The sequence below is a fragment of the Lineus longissimus genome, chromosome 8, assembly GCF_910592395.1.
Source record: "Lineus longissimus chromosome 8, tnLinLong1.2, whole genome shotgun sequence".
Lineage (NCBI taxonomy): Eukaryota > Metazoa > Nemertea > Pilidiophora > Heteronemertea > Lineidae > Lineus > Lineus longissimus.
The window spans coordinates 6,918,797-6,936,398 of NC_088315.1; the positions used below are offsets into that span (position 1 = coordinate 6,918,797).

A 17,602-nucleotide genomic window follows, 5' to 3' on the forward strand; every position below is an offset into this window, starting at 1 on the left:
GATGCATAGCCTGAACATAATATAAGCAATGCTTTTGATTATGGGATTTGGGCGGGAAGAGGGGAAGAGGGGGTATGTCAAATTCAATTCTGTTATTGACCCGATTGATATTTACGTTAATAGAAAATTCCCGACGGCAATTCTGGTATCTGATCCACACTAATAAGCAATAGGCACACCTCTCCCCCGAGATCCTGCACTCAGTGCCCGACGAGACTATCAACGATCGCGCTGTGCACGTGGTGTTCCTCAAAATCTGTCAGGCAAAGAAGGACAGTTAGAGGATGCACCAATACCAATTATGGGCAGTTCATGATATCTCTTTCCGTCTGTCAGTGATCTTCGCCCTGAGATCTTTGCACTGACTGCACGTCGAGGCAATCAAAAACTGCCGAGCAACGCCGGCAGGTGGTGATCTTTAAAATCTCCAAGACAATCGAATGCATACCAGCTTCCAGCCTCCCACAAGTACTTTCTGAACCAGGAGAATAGATTCTTTACATGGTTCAGTTAGTCGTTTTCATCTAATGACTTCGAGAAGAAAACCAATATGATCAGCGCAAATCGGCCATTGTTGATTTTATCAGGTTTCCCACTTGGTAAAACAGCCATTTGCTATTAGAAAAGATACAACTGTGCTGACAACCCACTGATTGAGCGTTTGTTTTGCGTACCTGGGATGGTAACAGACAGAGATAAAGGCAACAACCGTAAACCGTACTGTCTATGCAGCGTCCTTTCGTTCTGGTATATTAGGCTGGTTTTGCAACCCTTACAAAGAGCGACGAACAAGGAAGTATTAAAGAAGACGTATTGTCGTGACGAATGCTATATATTGGATAACCAAGACACGGGTGAACCTTCAAACTGGTACTCCAATTGGTTTAGACTCAAATCTACTCTATATTTTTCTATCGCGACAGGTGCGAACCTTCACACTAGAACTATATCAGGAACGCGTTAAGTTATATCCAACCAGTTACTGGTTTGGAACGTGGGTTGTCCGCTGGTGCTTGCTGCTTCCTATAGTTCGTAGAAGACGACTTCAGGCTGGTTTGTTTTGTTTTGCAAAGGGCATTCACAAGCTCAAAAAACTTTGTTTCTAGGAGTGTTCGAACAGCCATGGAACGTTAGCCTATTATTTGAAGATGGTCTTCAGGGTAAGGATATCGCGAATCCCCTTTTATTCACACAAATCAATTACAGACGATGTTTTCTATGAAGGCTATATAAAACTGAATATTTCCATTTCAAATTAATTTATTCAAAGTTCAGTCACCAATAATGCACGATAACCGATGGAAATACATGTACTAATTTTTGCGGTTGACAATTGACGATTTACAGTACAGTGTACTTTGCCTTCAGATTACAGATCGCTTGCATTGCATGCCGTTAAAGGAAGGTGCTAACGATCTCTGTACTTGCCGTATTTTTATCAGGCAATCTGAATCGATTATTCACATCCCAGGGTATCTCTCGTGTTCTTAGGTGACACTGTCCTCAGACGCACTCCCGATCAACTAACGACTGCCAGCACGACGCATTCCTTATGCCCAAGGCGAAGGAGTGTAGACCCCAAGGCATGGGTGTGTCGTAATTTTGAGATATTACAAGCTGAAATCTATCTCTCGTCTAAGGAAAAGTGTATCGGTCAGTGGATGATGACATTCCTATTTTGCAGGTGTGGAGGTCATTGATTATCAGTAGCAGCACGAAACTGAGCATTCTAGCTCCAACATCAAGTCGGTTCGACTACCAGTACACGGTACTGGCATGGAGGACCACAAAGGCAGGAACCTCAAAACAACATATATTCGTCAACCGGTGCTTGAGATACATCTTAAACATCAGATGGGATGACAGAATTCAAAGGTGTATGTTTTTTCCACTGACGTATGGCTAGTGCACAACCTCGTCAGCCCAAGGCTGACCCGGCTTGTTTGGAATTAGCTGATTGAAGGTACATCAAAATGTGCGATCAATGTGAATGTCTTCAGGCTTTTTTGTGGGATGCGGAGGCGAACCAGCCTTGTTCTTGGCTAGGAGAACTTTGCTGAGTGTTAATATAAAGCACTTACTCTTGGCAAATTGTCTTGTTCTTTGCTTACGTTCTTCTACGAACAATGCGACACGGATTCGATACCCGCCGGGGACACCCGACGATGATTTTTTTGTTGTGATTTGCATTTTTTGTCATATCAATCTTTTTACGTATCATAAAAAAACTGTGTTTTATTTCTGGTTAAAATAAGTCATTTTGTAGGATTTCCCCCCACAACATTTAACCACTTCTATCATGACATTAAACCTATAAACCCATTGCCCTTGATGCATATACTGTTCTCTCGTCGAACAGTTCTTACCAGCCACTTCAACATCGAACTCTACAACGTCTTCCTTATCCTACTCAGCACGGTTAAAATATTTCTGAATCGAGAAATAACACAGTCTATACTTGAAGACCTATAATTCATCACGTTGATACCAACTTGATTAATCACGCCGTGAATGCATAAAAGTGAGGGTTTTTTTTCAAGTTCTGATGCGAGATGGAACACTGCTCACCAAATGATTCGATCGCATCGAAATAGGTCACGTAATTCCGTGGCTAAGAGTCTGTTACCAGCACTTTTTTTCATGCCGTCTTCGTAATTCATCGGAGTAATTCAAACAAAAATATGATATTAGCTTGCTTGCCAGGCTCGGCAGCTCTACCTTAGCTGTGGGAGAAAGAATTTGATAATCTACCCATTTCAACGGCCATGTTTACATTATCAAACTAGGGCCTACCGCACACTTTGATTGTGTGTGTTTGTCTTGTTAAGCAAGTTGCCCTAGATCTCTACCTGAAGAGACCGCCAAGTAAATTCAACAGCACAGGGTAATGATTTCAGGCCATCATCGGATACCTATCAAAGTCATCATTGCCTTCAGAGTTTTCTTCAGGGAGTTAAGAAGGTGAAAAAACGGACTGTTGTCTAAGTACGAAGGTGTACACCACGTACTTTAGTGAGGTATGGAGCAGTAACTGACGATCTATTAACCATTCTCTGATACGAGACTGCTTGGCAATTGCAATATTTAGATTCCCTTCACAATTAATGACATGTCTCAGATAGCTATTGATTGATAATTCTAGTACACTAGAAACATATTATGGTGGCAGCCGCAACTTCAATACACAGAGGCACGGCGACAGAACCGATCGACGTCTGATTAAAAAGGTTGCACGCAAGTTAGTAAGAGTAGTTCATTTCATGACTAACATCACAGAGACTCTTATTGCATTCGGCTCATTAGGCAGGGTAATTAACGGCATTACTGCCAAGCTGTCGGCTGCGCCCAGTCACGCCTCCCACACTACAGTTAGTTTCCATCACCAACAGAGGGGTGAACTTCCTAACGAAGCCGTACGACTGGTCTATGGTACCGACGCGCATGATCAAAAATGTTAATATGGCGGCGGCTTAACAACGTCAGTATCTGCATGGTTTCGGAATGTCATCAACGGACGACCTATCTGATGACATTTCGAGTTGTACAGCCTATGCACCCTTATGTATGCCACGAGTGAAAAATGCTTAACTTCACCAGAACCGAACCAACAACAGCTTTTGCTCCGCGAAGACATAGCCAACTCCTCGACAGAATGATTGCCAATCGATTTTCGTGATTTAGCTTAATAATCGCTGCCAAGTACTAGGTCGATAGTTGCAATCTTGTCTAACACGGATCATTAAACCCTGCGATACTTATATGATAATCGATACCTATTAATCTAAAAGCCATATTGCATGATGCCTAAGGAGGAGTGACCGGGAGTTCAATCGTGGCCATCTCTCATGAAGCAAAGGGCGGGTTCTCTTTGCTGGGAAAATTGGGTTACTTTCTGAATAATGCATTGCAAGAGTGAAAATGATATGCAATCATGTCAAATCAACAAACTGGGACATAAATTCCATTAATTTTTATCTTTAAATGGCCCAAAATGAGATAAATTGGAACATAACATCTCACTCGATACATGCACTATTTGTTAAAGCAATAATCAATCACTTGTAACAAAGAAGAACAAAATAGGTATACCTCGCCAAGTGTAAAAAAAAGTAACTTGCCAGTAACAAGTGTACAATGTATTGCTCTAAATTGCTGTTACTTCCTGCAGTGTACACCCGGACACAGCTCTGTAAAATCCTCCACGATTATACCGGGAAATCAGCAGCTGAGTATCAAAAAATGCTCATAAAACTAAGTTTGACTCAACGAGTCATTTCAGCCAAGTTTTTTTGCTTAAATTACGAAGCCAGCATGGCATGGACCGATGATGACAGGAATCTTGGTGTCAGACTTTTGTAGCGTATGATCGCTAAGTAATATCTTTTGTTAGCTGGAACTATTATCGCTAAGAGACAGAGGAAAAAGAAAGAAGTTACTATACAAATGAACTTTAACAAGAGCAAAGGGGGGGGGGGAGTCACCGACATTTTAAAAACGAGGTACACACCGTCACTGTATACTTCCGCCTTAGTGGGGAAATGTCAAATATCTCTTAAAGGTCTATTGATTTACCACAGGTCAATGACCTTTCATTAACTGGGCAGATACAAATGTAGCTACGTGAATAAAGGTCAAACACCTTGCCTGACATTCTCCTCAAGCCAACGTTGTTTACGCGTCCATCAAATGGTGGGCTGAAAGGACGAGACGGATTATCCCCCTTCAATGTGCAATTTGATATTGTAAACTTCTACACTACTGTTGTGTGGATGGGACTGGGCAGTGGACGGTATGGTAACTTCGTTTATTCTTTAATCGATTAACAATGATAGGTAGAATACATAGAAGGACCAGCTCAATATCATTTGATTGCCTTTTGTTTGAGGCAAATATGACTTCGATATGCACTGATCACATTGTCAAGCTGAGTAAAATGTTAAAGTTCACGACAGGTCTGGATCATTTGGGAAATTGCCGACGGTAATTCAAAAATTGCATCATCTTTAGGTAAACTTCCACGCCCCTTCTAAAGGTTGGGCTGGAAAGCGTTTAACAAAATCCTTTATAAACATTCCTAAGCCCCGTTAGAAAAAGACGAAAAGTAGGTCAACGAGACGACTTCTCACAGCCAATCCTTCTATTTGAAGGTAACTGTCTAGAATGTTTACGAACATTCACTGTTGGCAAAGGGTTTTTATACCTAAAACGTGTTCAATAGCAGATGCACGGAAATCATAAAATATTCGGGCTTCGTTTCGATGTTTGAAATGATGAAAGCAAGAAAAATCAAAAGAGCTGTTGATTGGTTGGCATGCATACCGAACGGTTATCCCAGGTTTTAGCAATAAAACGTGCATGAGGATGTTAGAGCTCGCTGGACACATCGCATGCTTTATTAACGTTGAAATTTAAACTGTGTTGCCGTGATATATACCAGTGAAAAAGTTTGTGTTTGTATAATAGCTGTATTACCATGAATGAAATAAACGTCAACTTAAAACTAGAATTGTATTTGAAGGAATATCAGGCACAATCTCATGTTAGTCTAGTCTCCATGCCCCGAGAACGCTTCCGGAGTTCCTAGATCCACAAGAGTGTCAAGAATCAGCCAATAAATCGTCATCAACAAATGATCAGTGCGATCGTAACATCACGGTCACAGAAATCGCCATCATATACTGCAGGTGTCGTATAAAATTGGAACAACTATTCTATTCTTAGTTATCATTACCATTTACAATCATCAGGCGGCAGTTTGCAAGTCATATTATAGGGAAAGCTTAAATATATTGGACATGTTTGATTCTAGGACCATGCCGCTGTACCCCACTCATGTTATGAGGAGAGAGAGACTCCTGACCTTTAGATAATAGCGCAATTTCGCATCCCTTACGGACTTCAAAGGACAAATGGAAAGACTGTGGTCATTTACTCGACATTCGTCAATCGGCTTTCATATACTTAACAGCACGAGGAGTCAGACCGCCATTGATTCAATACATTTACATACTTCGTACGTCGATGTTTGTAGCTCTTGGTCTAATGGGTTGGGAAACCCGCTTCCTACCTCGTCCTCGAAAGCACTTAACAACTACGGGTGTGCTCGTCGCTGGCATTTGCCTGGTCGTTCCGACAGATTAGCCGGTGCATGCCGTTCCGAATCATGGACAAGGTGATTACTAGAATATCGCTGTATCCAGTGTATCATCCTCCTACATGTATATAACAGGCATTTGGATCGTTTCTGATACAATCACACAAAGACCTCCTGTGGGAAGATATCGGTGTCTGGTCTTTAGGACCAATATCTATCCGACAATTGATATGTATAACTAACATTTCCTAATTCTGCTCATTTTCATGGCAGAAACAGGATGCAAGAAATATTTCGTAAAAAATCAGTTCCGTAAAAATTGTCTGAGGTTTATCTAAATTACGAGCATATATTTAATCTGCTAGGTGCGTCCGTTGATAGATTGCACCTGAAAAGCCTAGTATGCAGCCTTCTTACAGTACCTCAAGTATGCCACGTATCGTCTTAACCCACGCCTAACGAGTAAGAAGATCAGCTCCTTAATGGCCAACTTCATTCATATTCATTGTATTTTCTCACGTCTAAACTATATCTAGTGTACTAATCTAACACCAGGCGGTGCCAATAATTCAATATAATGTCGCAGTGATAATTATAGTGCATGCAAGCCTTGTGTGTATACTGTTCGTTAGCGCAGTGCGCACATCACGTTTTCGATAGTTGCGGGATAATTTAGGTGTGCTCTTGGATTGATATTGAGAACATATTACAGGTAATCGAATTATGCAAAAAATTGAAATTTTGCTATTGCGCTGTAAAACCGCTAACGGTGATATTTTCATAGCAAGAACCACCAAAAATATGACCAAGTCCTGGAACACATTGTAAAACCGCTAACGGTGATATTTCCATAGCAAGAACCACCAAAAATATGACTAAGTCCTGGAACACATTGGTGACAGTCCAATTAGGATACTTCGATTGGCAATTGGTTATTTCTCTTGTAGCAACGCGACTAAATTGCCTTTTATCGAAAATAACTTTAAGTCAATACACCATTCAAAGTAACGAAATGTGCCATGCGCAATGTCGATTAACCAATTCAAAAAACCAATAGTCGATGAACAAAAATAAACAAGGGAAAAAGAACATAACAATTACTTTCCCTTTCGGGTACAGAACACCTATTTTCCCCATTTTCAACAATGGGAAAATGCTGAAAATATCAATCAGAAGGTGGAATTTGATAGAAAAATCAATTGTTTCCAGGGTACGATACACCCTCACCGTTTACAACTGTGGTCTCATATTATGTCCAGGTTCGCTTCTTTTATACCCGGGTGTGAAAATGTATCCCATTACAATCAATAATTGTGATATAACAACCAAATTCAGAAAGTTGGAGGTCATCAGCTACACCGATAACAAAAAAAAACCATGAGATCGGTCAGAGGGTCGATGTACTAGGCAATCGTACGTGCAAGTCGGGGTATGCACAAGACTGCGAGTTTCGGCTTATAAAGCTGGCTTCCCAAATTTTCATACAAGTATATTATTAAGGCGTTCGAATGAAGTTGTTTTACTAATTGCATGCGTATTCATGATGCATTTCACGCAGCGGACGATGCTACGCGCTGATAAAGATCAGAAACTGTAGCTGCGGTATGTAAAGCGTGTCATCGCGCAAACGCAATTACAAATATATAATTTTATATCATTAACACCAAACACCAATGCACGAAACACCAAATGCTACCATCAAACTTCAAAAGAATGCATCGGAATTATTCTCTTGAACAAGCTTACCTTGACTTTCAGGTTGTACTCCTTCGGTTACTCCGTCAGATTTGAAAGGCAGGGGAAACAACATGTGTAAAGTCTACACCTTCAGACAAAGGTAATGAAAACGCATGAGAACATCAATCAAATTGTAACGATGATCAAGTGTTCGGATACAGAATTATCCAGAAAATTATGCATTGCACTTTTCCGTATTTTTAATGACTTAAGTTCACTTTCCTCTTCTCTATACTTTTGTTGACTTAAGTCCACTTGATGACAAAATAGGATGGAGAGTGAAGCTGGTCATCCCATGTCTCTACCAGGTGGTGCAGCAAGTGATTTCACGATTTGCTCCTGTGGAATTTTGTCATGATTGGAGAGTAGCTATTGGGAGATCGTAGGATATACATGTACTGTGCAAGTGACTTCGTCAGCTTATGCAGTACTCGAGGATTTCTCTTAAACATTTTGATGTAAAGGCAAGATTCGTTTAAAAACTATGTATTTGATATAAATTATGAACGTACAGCACGCATTAAACATAAATCTAAAAAAATTGGGGTAGACTGAAATCAAACGCTACGCGCTATACTTGCCAGTTTTCAGCGCGCGCGAGTGTCAATCTTCCCCATGCATTACAGTGATGCGCAATATATTGCTCCGTGTAATGCATTGGCGCACGGCACAAACATATTATCAAACGAAAGGTATTTTCCCAGAGCAATGTAAGTCAGGTGACATCTCAACACTTGCTTTTTTGAAAAATGCCAAGATATCCTAAAGGAATGAATGCCAACCTTGCGCAAAGGGAAGGAGCTGCAGCACTGAGACTGGGCTTGCAGGGGTACATGTAGGCCGGCCTATTTCTTATTACCAGCGAAAATGGCCACAGATTGAAAACATGATACTGGGAAACTCTACATTTGTTTCTTTTCAAGTGAATATACTAGTAATATGGCTTACTTTAGTTAATGGCGTCAGGTTATCCCTATAGTCATCTAGAGGGATAGGCCTGCAACTGGCGGTTACTATGACTCAGAGCTAGATTTCATTTTGATTTAAGCATCCGATACGGTTGATAACTTCTGTGAAGCTTCTCAACTCGATCGGTTTGATATGTACTCTAAGCGGAATGGGTTCCAAACCATGGGCATCTAATTACCTTTCTGTTTGTTTCTATTCTTTACTCTAATGGGTTCAACTGGTGCGCTGCATTTTGTGGAAATCCATTTCATGCCGATTTTCTCACCTGCTCTCGATGAGTTGACCAGGTTTAAACGTACTTGAATGCACGTTAACAAATCCGGGATGGCTCGCTATTACGGGCTGAAGCTTTCTCCGGCACGTTGAAGCTAGTGTGTTCTCAAACGCCTCATCAGCAAGAGTTGGGTGTGATACGCGGCCAGACATATTAATCGTGCGACAATAGCCCGAAGGACCCACGTAGGTGATTTGTAGGTGACCTGGCAGCCGACAGCTTGGTGATAGTGCCCTTGATAATGCCATTGGTCGCTAATGCAAGTATCAATGCGTATCTTTTCCCCCCTCCTCAAGGGTCGACAAGATTCGGCGCCGTTTCTCTGCCTAAGCTTGAGGTATTTTCTTCCTGGAATTGTCGTATTCTTGGCGATGAAGTGCGAGGTCGTTGTAATATTGCGCCGAAAGCTTAACGGCAAGATTGGATCAGCCGTGTTTTGTTTGCCGTAATCTTGGCGAAGACCCGGCGGGGTCATCGTCGTAATCTTGCCGGATTGGGGATTCCCCCTTGCGCATGCGTGGTACGCAATTTTTCGACGCTGTCACGCTTTTCATGCAAACTCGCACAGTGCCGAAATTAAAATTCAATTTCAGACACTGGAATTGGTAAAATTCCGCCATCTTGGATATCGGCATCCTGAGATTCAGGTGTTTTCAACACTGCGTCACCACCACTTCAAACTCCAAAGTCTTATCCAGGCCTAGTAAGTGCCACCTTCTTTCATAAAATGGCTTGTTTTATAAATAAATAACAAAATATGATCTTTGTAAATAAAACCCGAGATGTTCTGGTGTGTTTTTACGTGAATTTATTGCAAACTATCAATGCAGCGTAGTGCAGTCATCGTGTTCTCGGGCGTAGTGGTGATGCGATAGCCTCTTTGCAATTGTAAAGATTCTTTACATTTCCACATGCGCGGTACTGCTTTTCAAGATGGTGGCAATTTAGCAGTGCTAGAGCCGTTGTTTAGGAACGACATCAGCGCCTCTAGTGTCAAGATTGGCTTTTCATGCTGTTGTAGTGAACGCGTGTGTCGTGTGTTCTCGCATACTTTCGGGCTTACTTTGCAGGTAATTTGTGTTTCATTTTCTTTGTATCATATCATCGTAAGATTTGGAGACCAAGGACTCGCTGAAGCCCTGAGGTTATCGATATAATGGCCTAGATTTTTAGCCCCTGCGACCCTATCTCTGCTGTGCTGCTAGTGCAGTGCCGAGTTGTGGTGGTCGAACATCTTTGGTGATTTCTGACCTAAAAAGGTGATAGCATGTCGAACATCTTAGGAAAAGGTGGTTAGGTGTCGAAATCTTTCCACATCATTGGATAATAGCAAGTGATAACCTGACGATTTTCCATAAGTGTCTAATGAACTCCTGCCGTAGCTTAGGTGAAGTGCATTGGGTATATTGTCGTAAAGGTGTCGAACCCTTGAGGAGGGGGGGGGGGAAGATACGCATTGATACTTGCATAAATAATCTCTCGCTCTTCAGTAACAGTTCCCATCATCAAATCTATATTTCTGCAGCGCTTGGACAGAGCAACTCCACAGAGTGTGGGCGTAATCTCCAAAACGCCAGGAGAGGACAGGTCAACTTGATCGATACCCCTTACAGAGGAAACGTATTGGTGCGTTTGACTTGACCGTTTATTAACCGTGGAGAGACATGGTACAGTACTGATAAACATATCCTTGCTTTTCCGATTAGCTCTGACTTGATGACTTCATTGCCAATAAAAACGAATATGACACTGAGAGATCGAGATCAAGTGGTGTAATGGGGATAGAGCAGGCTTATAACCAGGGGTCGAGGGTTCTGCTTCCCTACGGGAACTAGAATAATAAAAAGGCACAGTCCGAATCATTGACCAAGATACTATAATCTTAGGATGATGATGAAGACGAACTTTGCCCCCGCAATACCAAGCCAATGATGTCAACCACATCCTGAGGGAGAAGGCCATCAAGAACCTGCATCGAGGACCAGCTTAACGGTGACTTGGACATATTAAGACAGGCCAGGATGCGGAAAAGAAGTGTTCAAATACATGAACAACACCAGCATCTTAAATATTATAGCTGAAAAGAAAATAATCCATGATCGGTGATGTCGAGAAGGAACCACTTTAACAGCCATACGAATAACGTGAGAGATTTCGACACACCCATGGATTTCATCCAAAGACGCCAACAGAACGTGACCATGCCACACAGCGTAAAAAAGGAATCCGAAAAAATATCAATGAGGAGGAAAGCAATGGAGTTACGATGATAAAGTAAGACCTTTTTTCAGAGAGCGTGCCTTGAATAGCGGATTCGGATTGACCATGACCAATAAATGACGAAACTTCGTGCTATAGAATAACTGCCCGAAATTTTGATGGCATGGCGCATTTTGTATGCGACGACCTTTTTGTGAAATCGTGTTCTTCTAGGAGTCTGATTTAACCTTTCTATACTTGCGGCGATGCTTCACGAATGCTGGTGCTGCTTGCTGACACACACACTGCAGGGCAGTCGCCAGCTTCGTTATATTAGCCGCGCCGCCTGTTTAGAGTTTGACTAACTGAAATCTGCAAATACGTTTCGATCGATCATACCATAGTCACCACTGGAGCCACAGGTTGGAGCGAATGCTAGTGTCAGCATCCACCACCAGACAGCACGATTCGTTCTGCAATGTGTAGTATTTGCCAGGAATTATCGAGTTGCAATCGAACTCCAAAGAAAGAAGAGAGGTTCTGATTTTGATTCCAGAACGCCTCATTGGTTGGTGCAAGAAAGGATGTGGTCAAGTGCCATTTTTGAATTTCGGGAGACTGGGCAAACACCACAATGAAGGATATGGAAAATGCATTTGGATAGCCAAGGTCAATGCGCCACACAAGATTTTCGGGCATGTTAACAATATCATTTATTGTGTTCACACCGGACCTTGAGAAGGCTACATGTACGTCAACATGCTACTAATAAAACAGTTTTTTTACAAAAATTGCAACTGACAACCTTTCTTCACTTGCAACGTGAAAGCTAAGTAAATTGTAATGAAATTTGAAAAAAATACTGGGTTTCAGCCAGTTTGTATAAAACGAATTACTGACATCTTGAAACTCTGTGCTTTACAATATCTAGTCGGGTACTGATAAATGGCATACAATCGTACGCTATATCGTAAGATCACAATGAGATGATTCTTAACAATATCCTCCATTTCACCACTCCCCTTACAAATGAGCAGTTCCGCTACGTGATGTGTGGTCTCAACGGTGTTTTCCGCAACCTTGCGCGTGGCCCTACATTGTAAACAATTACAGATTTTTCCAGTTTCAAAACATATGACGTCACAGCGTTCCTGTAATTTATTTTCTCATCTCCTGTTTGGAATGTGCCATTTATCGATCCATCGTCCCTACATAACGACGACCAATAATTGATTAGTGATTGCTACATGCTCTGGCATATTTAAAGAAGACGCTCAGAAGACACTTCAAAAGGTCTCTGTCATCGATGTGAGTCTGATAATCAATAGAAAACATGTTTTGCACCCTTCACTTCTTTGCTCATCTACCTTTTCCAAGTTTAGTGTAGCACGAAATGAGCAATGAAAATTTTGCTGACGAGGGTTGAATTGGAGTTGCGATCACGACAACATGTTTGCGTTTCAGTTTACCTTTTTTGCGTTTCAGTTACGTTTACGGATTTTCCTCATACATGTACTTTGTAGTAACAACCCAACAGCGTTTGCCTGTTATGGAACTGGCCAATCTTCATACAATCCCTGTATTAGTAAGTATCCGATAGTGCTTTCCTGCAGAGTTATCGGACAGTTTCGACAATAAATCCGAAACTTCATCAGAATTCGGCCAGTTATTTCGGAAACAAATTCAGGACTGTGTGTGTTTTGACAGGAATTCGATAATTCGTAATGAATGAAGACTGACTATTTGGCAATTTGTCATCAAATAGTGGGATTGACTGTCTGTAATGGATGCAGATGAAATGCACGTCCAATATAAATTGCAGGCTTTGTTTGATTAGCGTGCGGAATTTTATGGTGATTGGAGACTGATCGAAGCGAACACAGCGCCTCGAATATCCTACGAGTACACCGTGACTCAGAATTCCCCGACTCTCGCCAATACTCAGCTATGGGCAAATAGCCCGACGAAGACAAAAGGAGTGAGAACTACATGTACATGTACTAGTCAGATTCCTTTCGGGTTTGTTGAGATAGCAAGGTTTGTTTAGTAGCCATGGTAACGAATTCCATTTTTTGCATGTATTTGTGTACCCTTATTGGCGTAGTCCACCCTGTTCGGTTTATTTCTCAACCTTTGGATGAAGAGTTCATGATATTAATAAGATCAATGAAAAAAACAACCGTCAAAGAAATCCAACCAGTAGTTCGCACCGAAGAGCCAAAATGATGCGGAAAAAACTAACACGAATAGACTTTGTTCATCACGTCGGTGACTTTATGATAAAGTCACTCGTTACACATTATCCTAGATAGACAGCGACAAAATCATTTAGTCTTTACAAGCACAATGATGGCGCATCCTGACCAGATCTTTCGTAATCGATCCCCCTTCCCTATCAATCACATCACTATCGGGCTCAATCAATTAAGGGTTAGTCACCAAGGAAACAGTTTGATAATTGAATGATGGAGAATATATCTATTCCCGTGTGTCGTCACATAGAGTTTTATTTAATAAGGTTCGTGTCGTCACTTCAGAGAGAGCGAGATTGGCTTGCAATGAGTGTGTTTTTTCACGATATGAAAATAAGGCCCAGCGAAAATATCATTAGCCGAGTTGACTGTTTTTAATCGTTATTTACACAAATACGATTTCAGTCTTAAGTATTTTGACGCTATTTTGATTCGTGCAAATTAAAACGTTTACATGATGCTTTTGAACCAAACCAAAATAATCAAAATAAGCCAAAAGCGGACATCGTTCAGTTTAAAGTGCATCAACGTGAGCTTTCATCCTGTCTTTGAGCACATAGTTACCAGGAGTCAATAATACCTTAATCGAAAACCAAGGCCGCGGGATCGACCTGGTGTGTGATTTGATAAGACAGTCGGGACTGGAGTCGTTCAACCGCTCTTGCATTACAGAGAGTGGCCCGTGACTGGGAAATAGTGGCTACACAGCTGACCACCTTTCGGCTGATACGCCACCAGGCGGGGACTAATTAAATCAATCTACTCGGGGACGTGTCGTAGCCATTTTAAGCCCTAGTCAGCAGGGAGGCAATCAAATCGAAGTGAGGAAGGTGCACTTGACTGGCTCTTATGAAATATGAAGAATATGGCTTATTGCTCGAGTGTCAGTTAATTTAGATTTTGCCGTCACCACTCTCTTCAAGTGGCAAGCGTATATGAAGACTTCCTGTTGTTGGGACCTGTTATCAACACCCTCTGACCCTGATTCCCCAAAGCGGTCATTAGATTTGAGCCAATCTTCACAACGACACCGTGTCATTTCTACGTAAGGAAAATGGTAATTTCGAACGTCAAACTCGTCAGGTTTTCACGATAGTAACCAAACTGATAGTGACCTAATTAGTGATCTTAAAAGTTGTAAAAAGTTGTAAAAAGTTGTAAGCTAGAGTGAAATAATGGCGTGTTCATCGGAGTTCAATGCAAAAATCAACAATCTACTCAGTTTACATGCACGTCAGATATCCTAGGCAGAGTAACTAAATCAAACGTGCGAGACCATCCATTCGATCGACCGTGTGATTTCCTCTGACGTATATACTGACGATGACGGTTATCCGTCCCTCAAGGGATGCCACAAGTAGCTAAATTAGGGGAAGCGAAGGTGCTCTATAAGTCTAATCATCTTATTTTCTCGAAGTATGCGGTCCATTTCATCACACTAAGGACGTTTGGGAGAAGCGTGATTTTGCTTGAAAGTGCAAATAACGTGTTGTTGACACGAAGGTCGAGATAAATCAAGGATGCGATTGTTCGGAAGGTAATATAGGGTTTCAGGTAATCCTTTCTACTTTGAGGCTAAGATCTTCCTGATCGCATCAATGATGTGGTCACCTTTTTGGCGTAAATCCGGGTAAACCATTTTGTAGGTGAGAGTCGCTTTTTGATGGATAAGTGGACGAGGCTTCAATTCGACTCAGTTCAATTCAATTCAACAAATGGATGCAAGAAAACGAATAAAAAGACGTACCAAAGACTTTAGACGGGCCCCATCTCAATCTTTGTGGTTTGGGTTTCAAGAAGTTTCTTCTCGGCCCCCGTATGCCCGAATAGGGTATACTCCGCCGCGTGTTGTGCCATTCCATGGCAGCAGTCTGAAATAAGAAAAAGTGCTGTAATTTAAGGTCCTCATTAACTTTGCCATGAAGTAGTTTTGACAATGATTCTGAGCCATTAATGCATATTATTCTGATATCAAGATTGAACTTGGAGATTATTTGAATATTGTATAAATGTTCCTTCCTGTCATTCCTACCAATAGTTTCGGGGAATTTCACGACAACCCTTAGTTTGACAGAGCCTAAAGGCTTCTATTCTAATAATGTAAATACTCTACGGCTAATTCCTTCCAATTAATGTCATTTTTAATCATCAATAGCAGCACCAACTCCAAAAAGCGTTCAGTATTCACCACAAACACTGATATTGCATACTTCCACACACACCGTACATCATGGCAATGCACCAGTGTTGCTTCAACATGAAGTTGTAGGCCTTTCTTAGCAGTGATATCGTACCTCATAGCTTTGGTATAAGCCTGAAGCATGTGAAAATCTAGTGATTATTCTTCTGAGCACTATGACAATCAAGTGATCTGATAGGGGAGTGACCTGTTCTGGGATATTTCAACACAACGACTGATTGAAGTAAAAGCTGCGGTTTCCCCGGCAGGTCAAACAACAAGCATTAGATTTACATCTGTGAGAGCTCTATGGCACGCGAACACATACTTTACTAAAAGCCTTTTTATTCAATCTGACGGATAAACGTGGCTTTAAAATGATTCTGCAAACATTCTAAACAAACCGGCTGTTATATTAAACGAAAGTTAGATCTAATGAATATATTGGCGGTTTCCTAACCAATGCTGACTCTAATGCACAATCTAACTTGATGTTAACTTCATTATCCAACTCCAATTATCGTTAAGTATGCCTGATGACAAGAACGTTAGCATGTGGATATCATTTCGAGAATTAGCCGTGTTCAAAACATTGAGAGCTGCCTCTTCCTATCTGACAACTTATGATTCAAAGCGAGGATGGTCCGACATAGCTGTGAGAGACCAGGTGGTTTTATCGAGATGGAATTTCAGAATGGCTGCAAAATTTTTGAGCCGATTCGTATTTGGCCCCTAGATTTGGCCTCACCCTCCCAGTTTACCATACCAATGTTTATACTCCATGAACCTTATTACACAAAACTAAATGAGATCACAAAATTCGATTTGTACTTTGCGATATTATTGCATTCAGTCTCAAATAATGGATCGGCAAATTTCAATTATCTGCTAAGCACTTTGCATGGTGCGCACGTTAGATACAGAGGTGCAACCGCATCCCAGAACCGCATCAATAACGGCAATACTTCATTTAATAGTTTGAAGGAAGGACCTTCCATTTTATCCTGTATTTTGTGCGTACACAGCACATACGTAATCGCCTTTTCCTCAGCCGGCCATGACATTGAGAGTCATTGACATTGCCTCATCTCTCTACTTTTTCCAAGCCAGTACACGGAACACTTAACGACCATAAAGATAACATCACAAAACAAGAAAAAGAGCCTGCACTGGGTCTAGACTTCTCTTGAAGTGCTCAAGATAGAGATAAGAAAAACAACATTGTGCACTTACAATGCTTTTTTCAGAGATAAGATTCTGAATTTGTATTCTTTTGCCAGTGCAGTTTGTTGAGTAACTTGATAGATCATCCATGAAATAGCTTTTAGCTTCATCAGTGTGCATTTCTATCGCATAGAAGATAAACCACCTCTGCTTTAGATGAGGGGTCTATTAGCCTGAGATGTGCCTAGGGCAAGGCTAAAATCATCTCTACTTTAGATTAGGGTTTATCAACCCTATGTCTATGGAAAGTGCGTCTATCAAATTCGGAGATGAAGTCGGTATGGGAGTCGGAAGGGTACACAGCTACCCTAAAATTGGAAGGTGGACGTTGCTAATGTGTTACTGAGTGTGGTGCTTGGAGATGTCTTGTTTTAGCGAAAATTAGAGTTTTAACTTGTTGTGACTTTTTTTGGTCAAAAGTGTTGGAAGCGCAAGTGAAGTCCCTCTAGTGCGGCGACAACGTCTTCAGACAAGGTAACTCAATTTAGACCCGCCGGGAATTTTCCAACAGCCATTTCCCGTGGTAATCATAATCGTAATTTCTCAAAACAAGATAATATTAGGCCTGACCCATGGCATATGAAGTTTATGTTTTCCTAAATTTCGATAAGGTGATGGGAGCGAAAACTATTTCCTCGAAATAAATTGCAGCCATTTACTTTTTCGCAAAGCGA

At 41.3% G+C, this 17,602-nt stretch overlaps 1 protein-coding gene across 2 annotated transcripts in view; it reads right to left on the reverse strand.

The window, feature by feature from the left end:
* LOC135492405 (uncharacterized) overlaps positions 1-17,602 on the reverse strand; it is a 72,434-nt gene that overhangs the window by 45,241 nt on the left and 9,591 nt on the right. The window contains exon 2 of one of the 2 annotated variants that reach the window (XM_064778872.1): positions 15,273-15,396. In XM_064778872.1, the coding sequence (XP_064634942.1) occupies positions 15,273-15,387 (115 nt within the window). In that variant the 5' untranslated portion in view covers positions 15,388-15,396. Of the gene's footprint in view, positions 1-7,840; positions 8,134-15,272; positions 15,397-17,602 lie in introns of those variants that run through there. The other variant, XM_064778875.1, reaches the window with a different exon arrangement.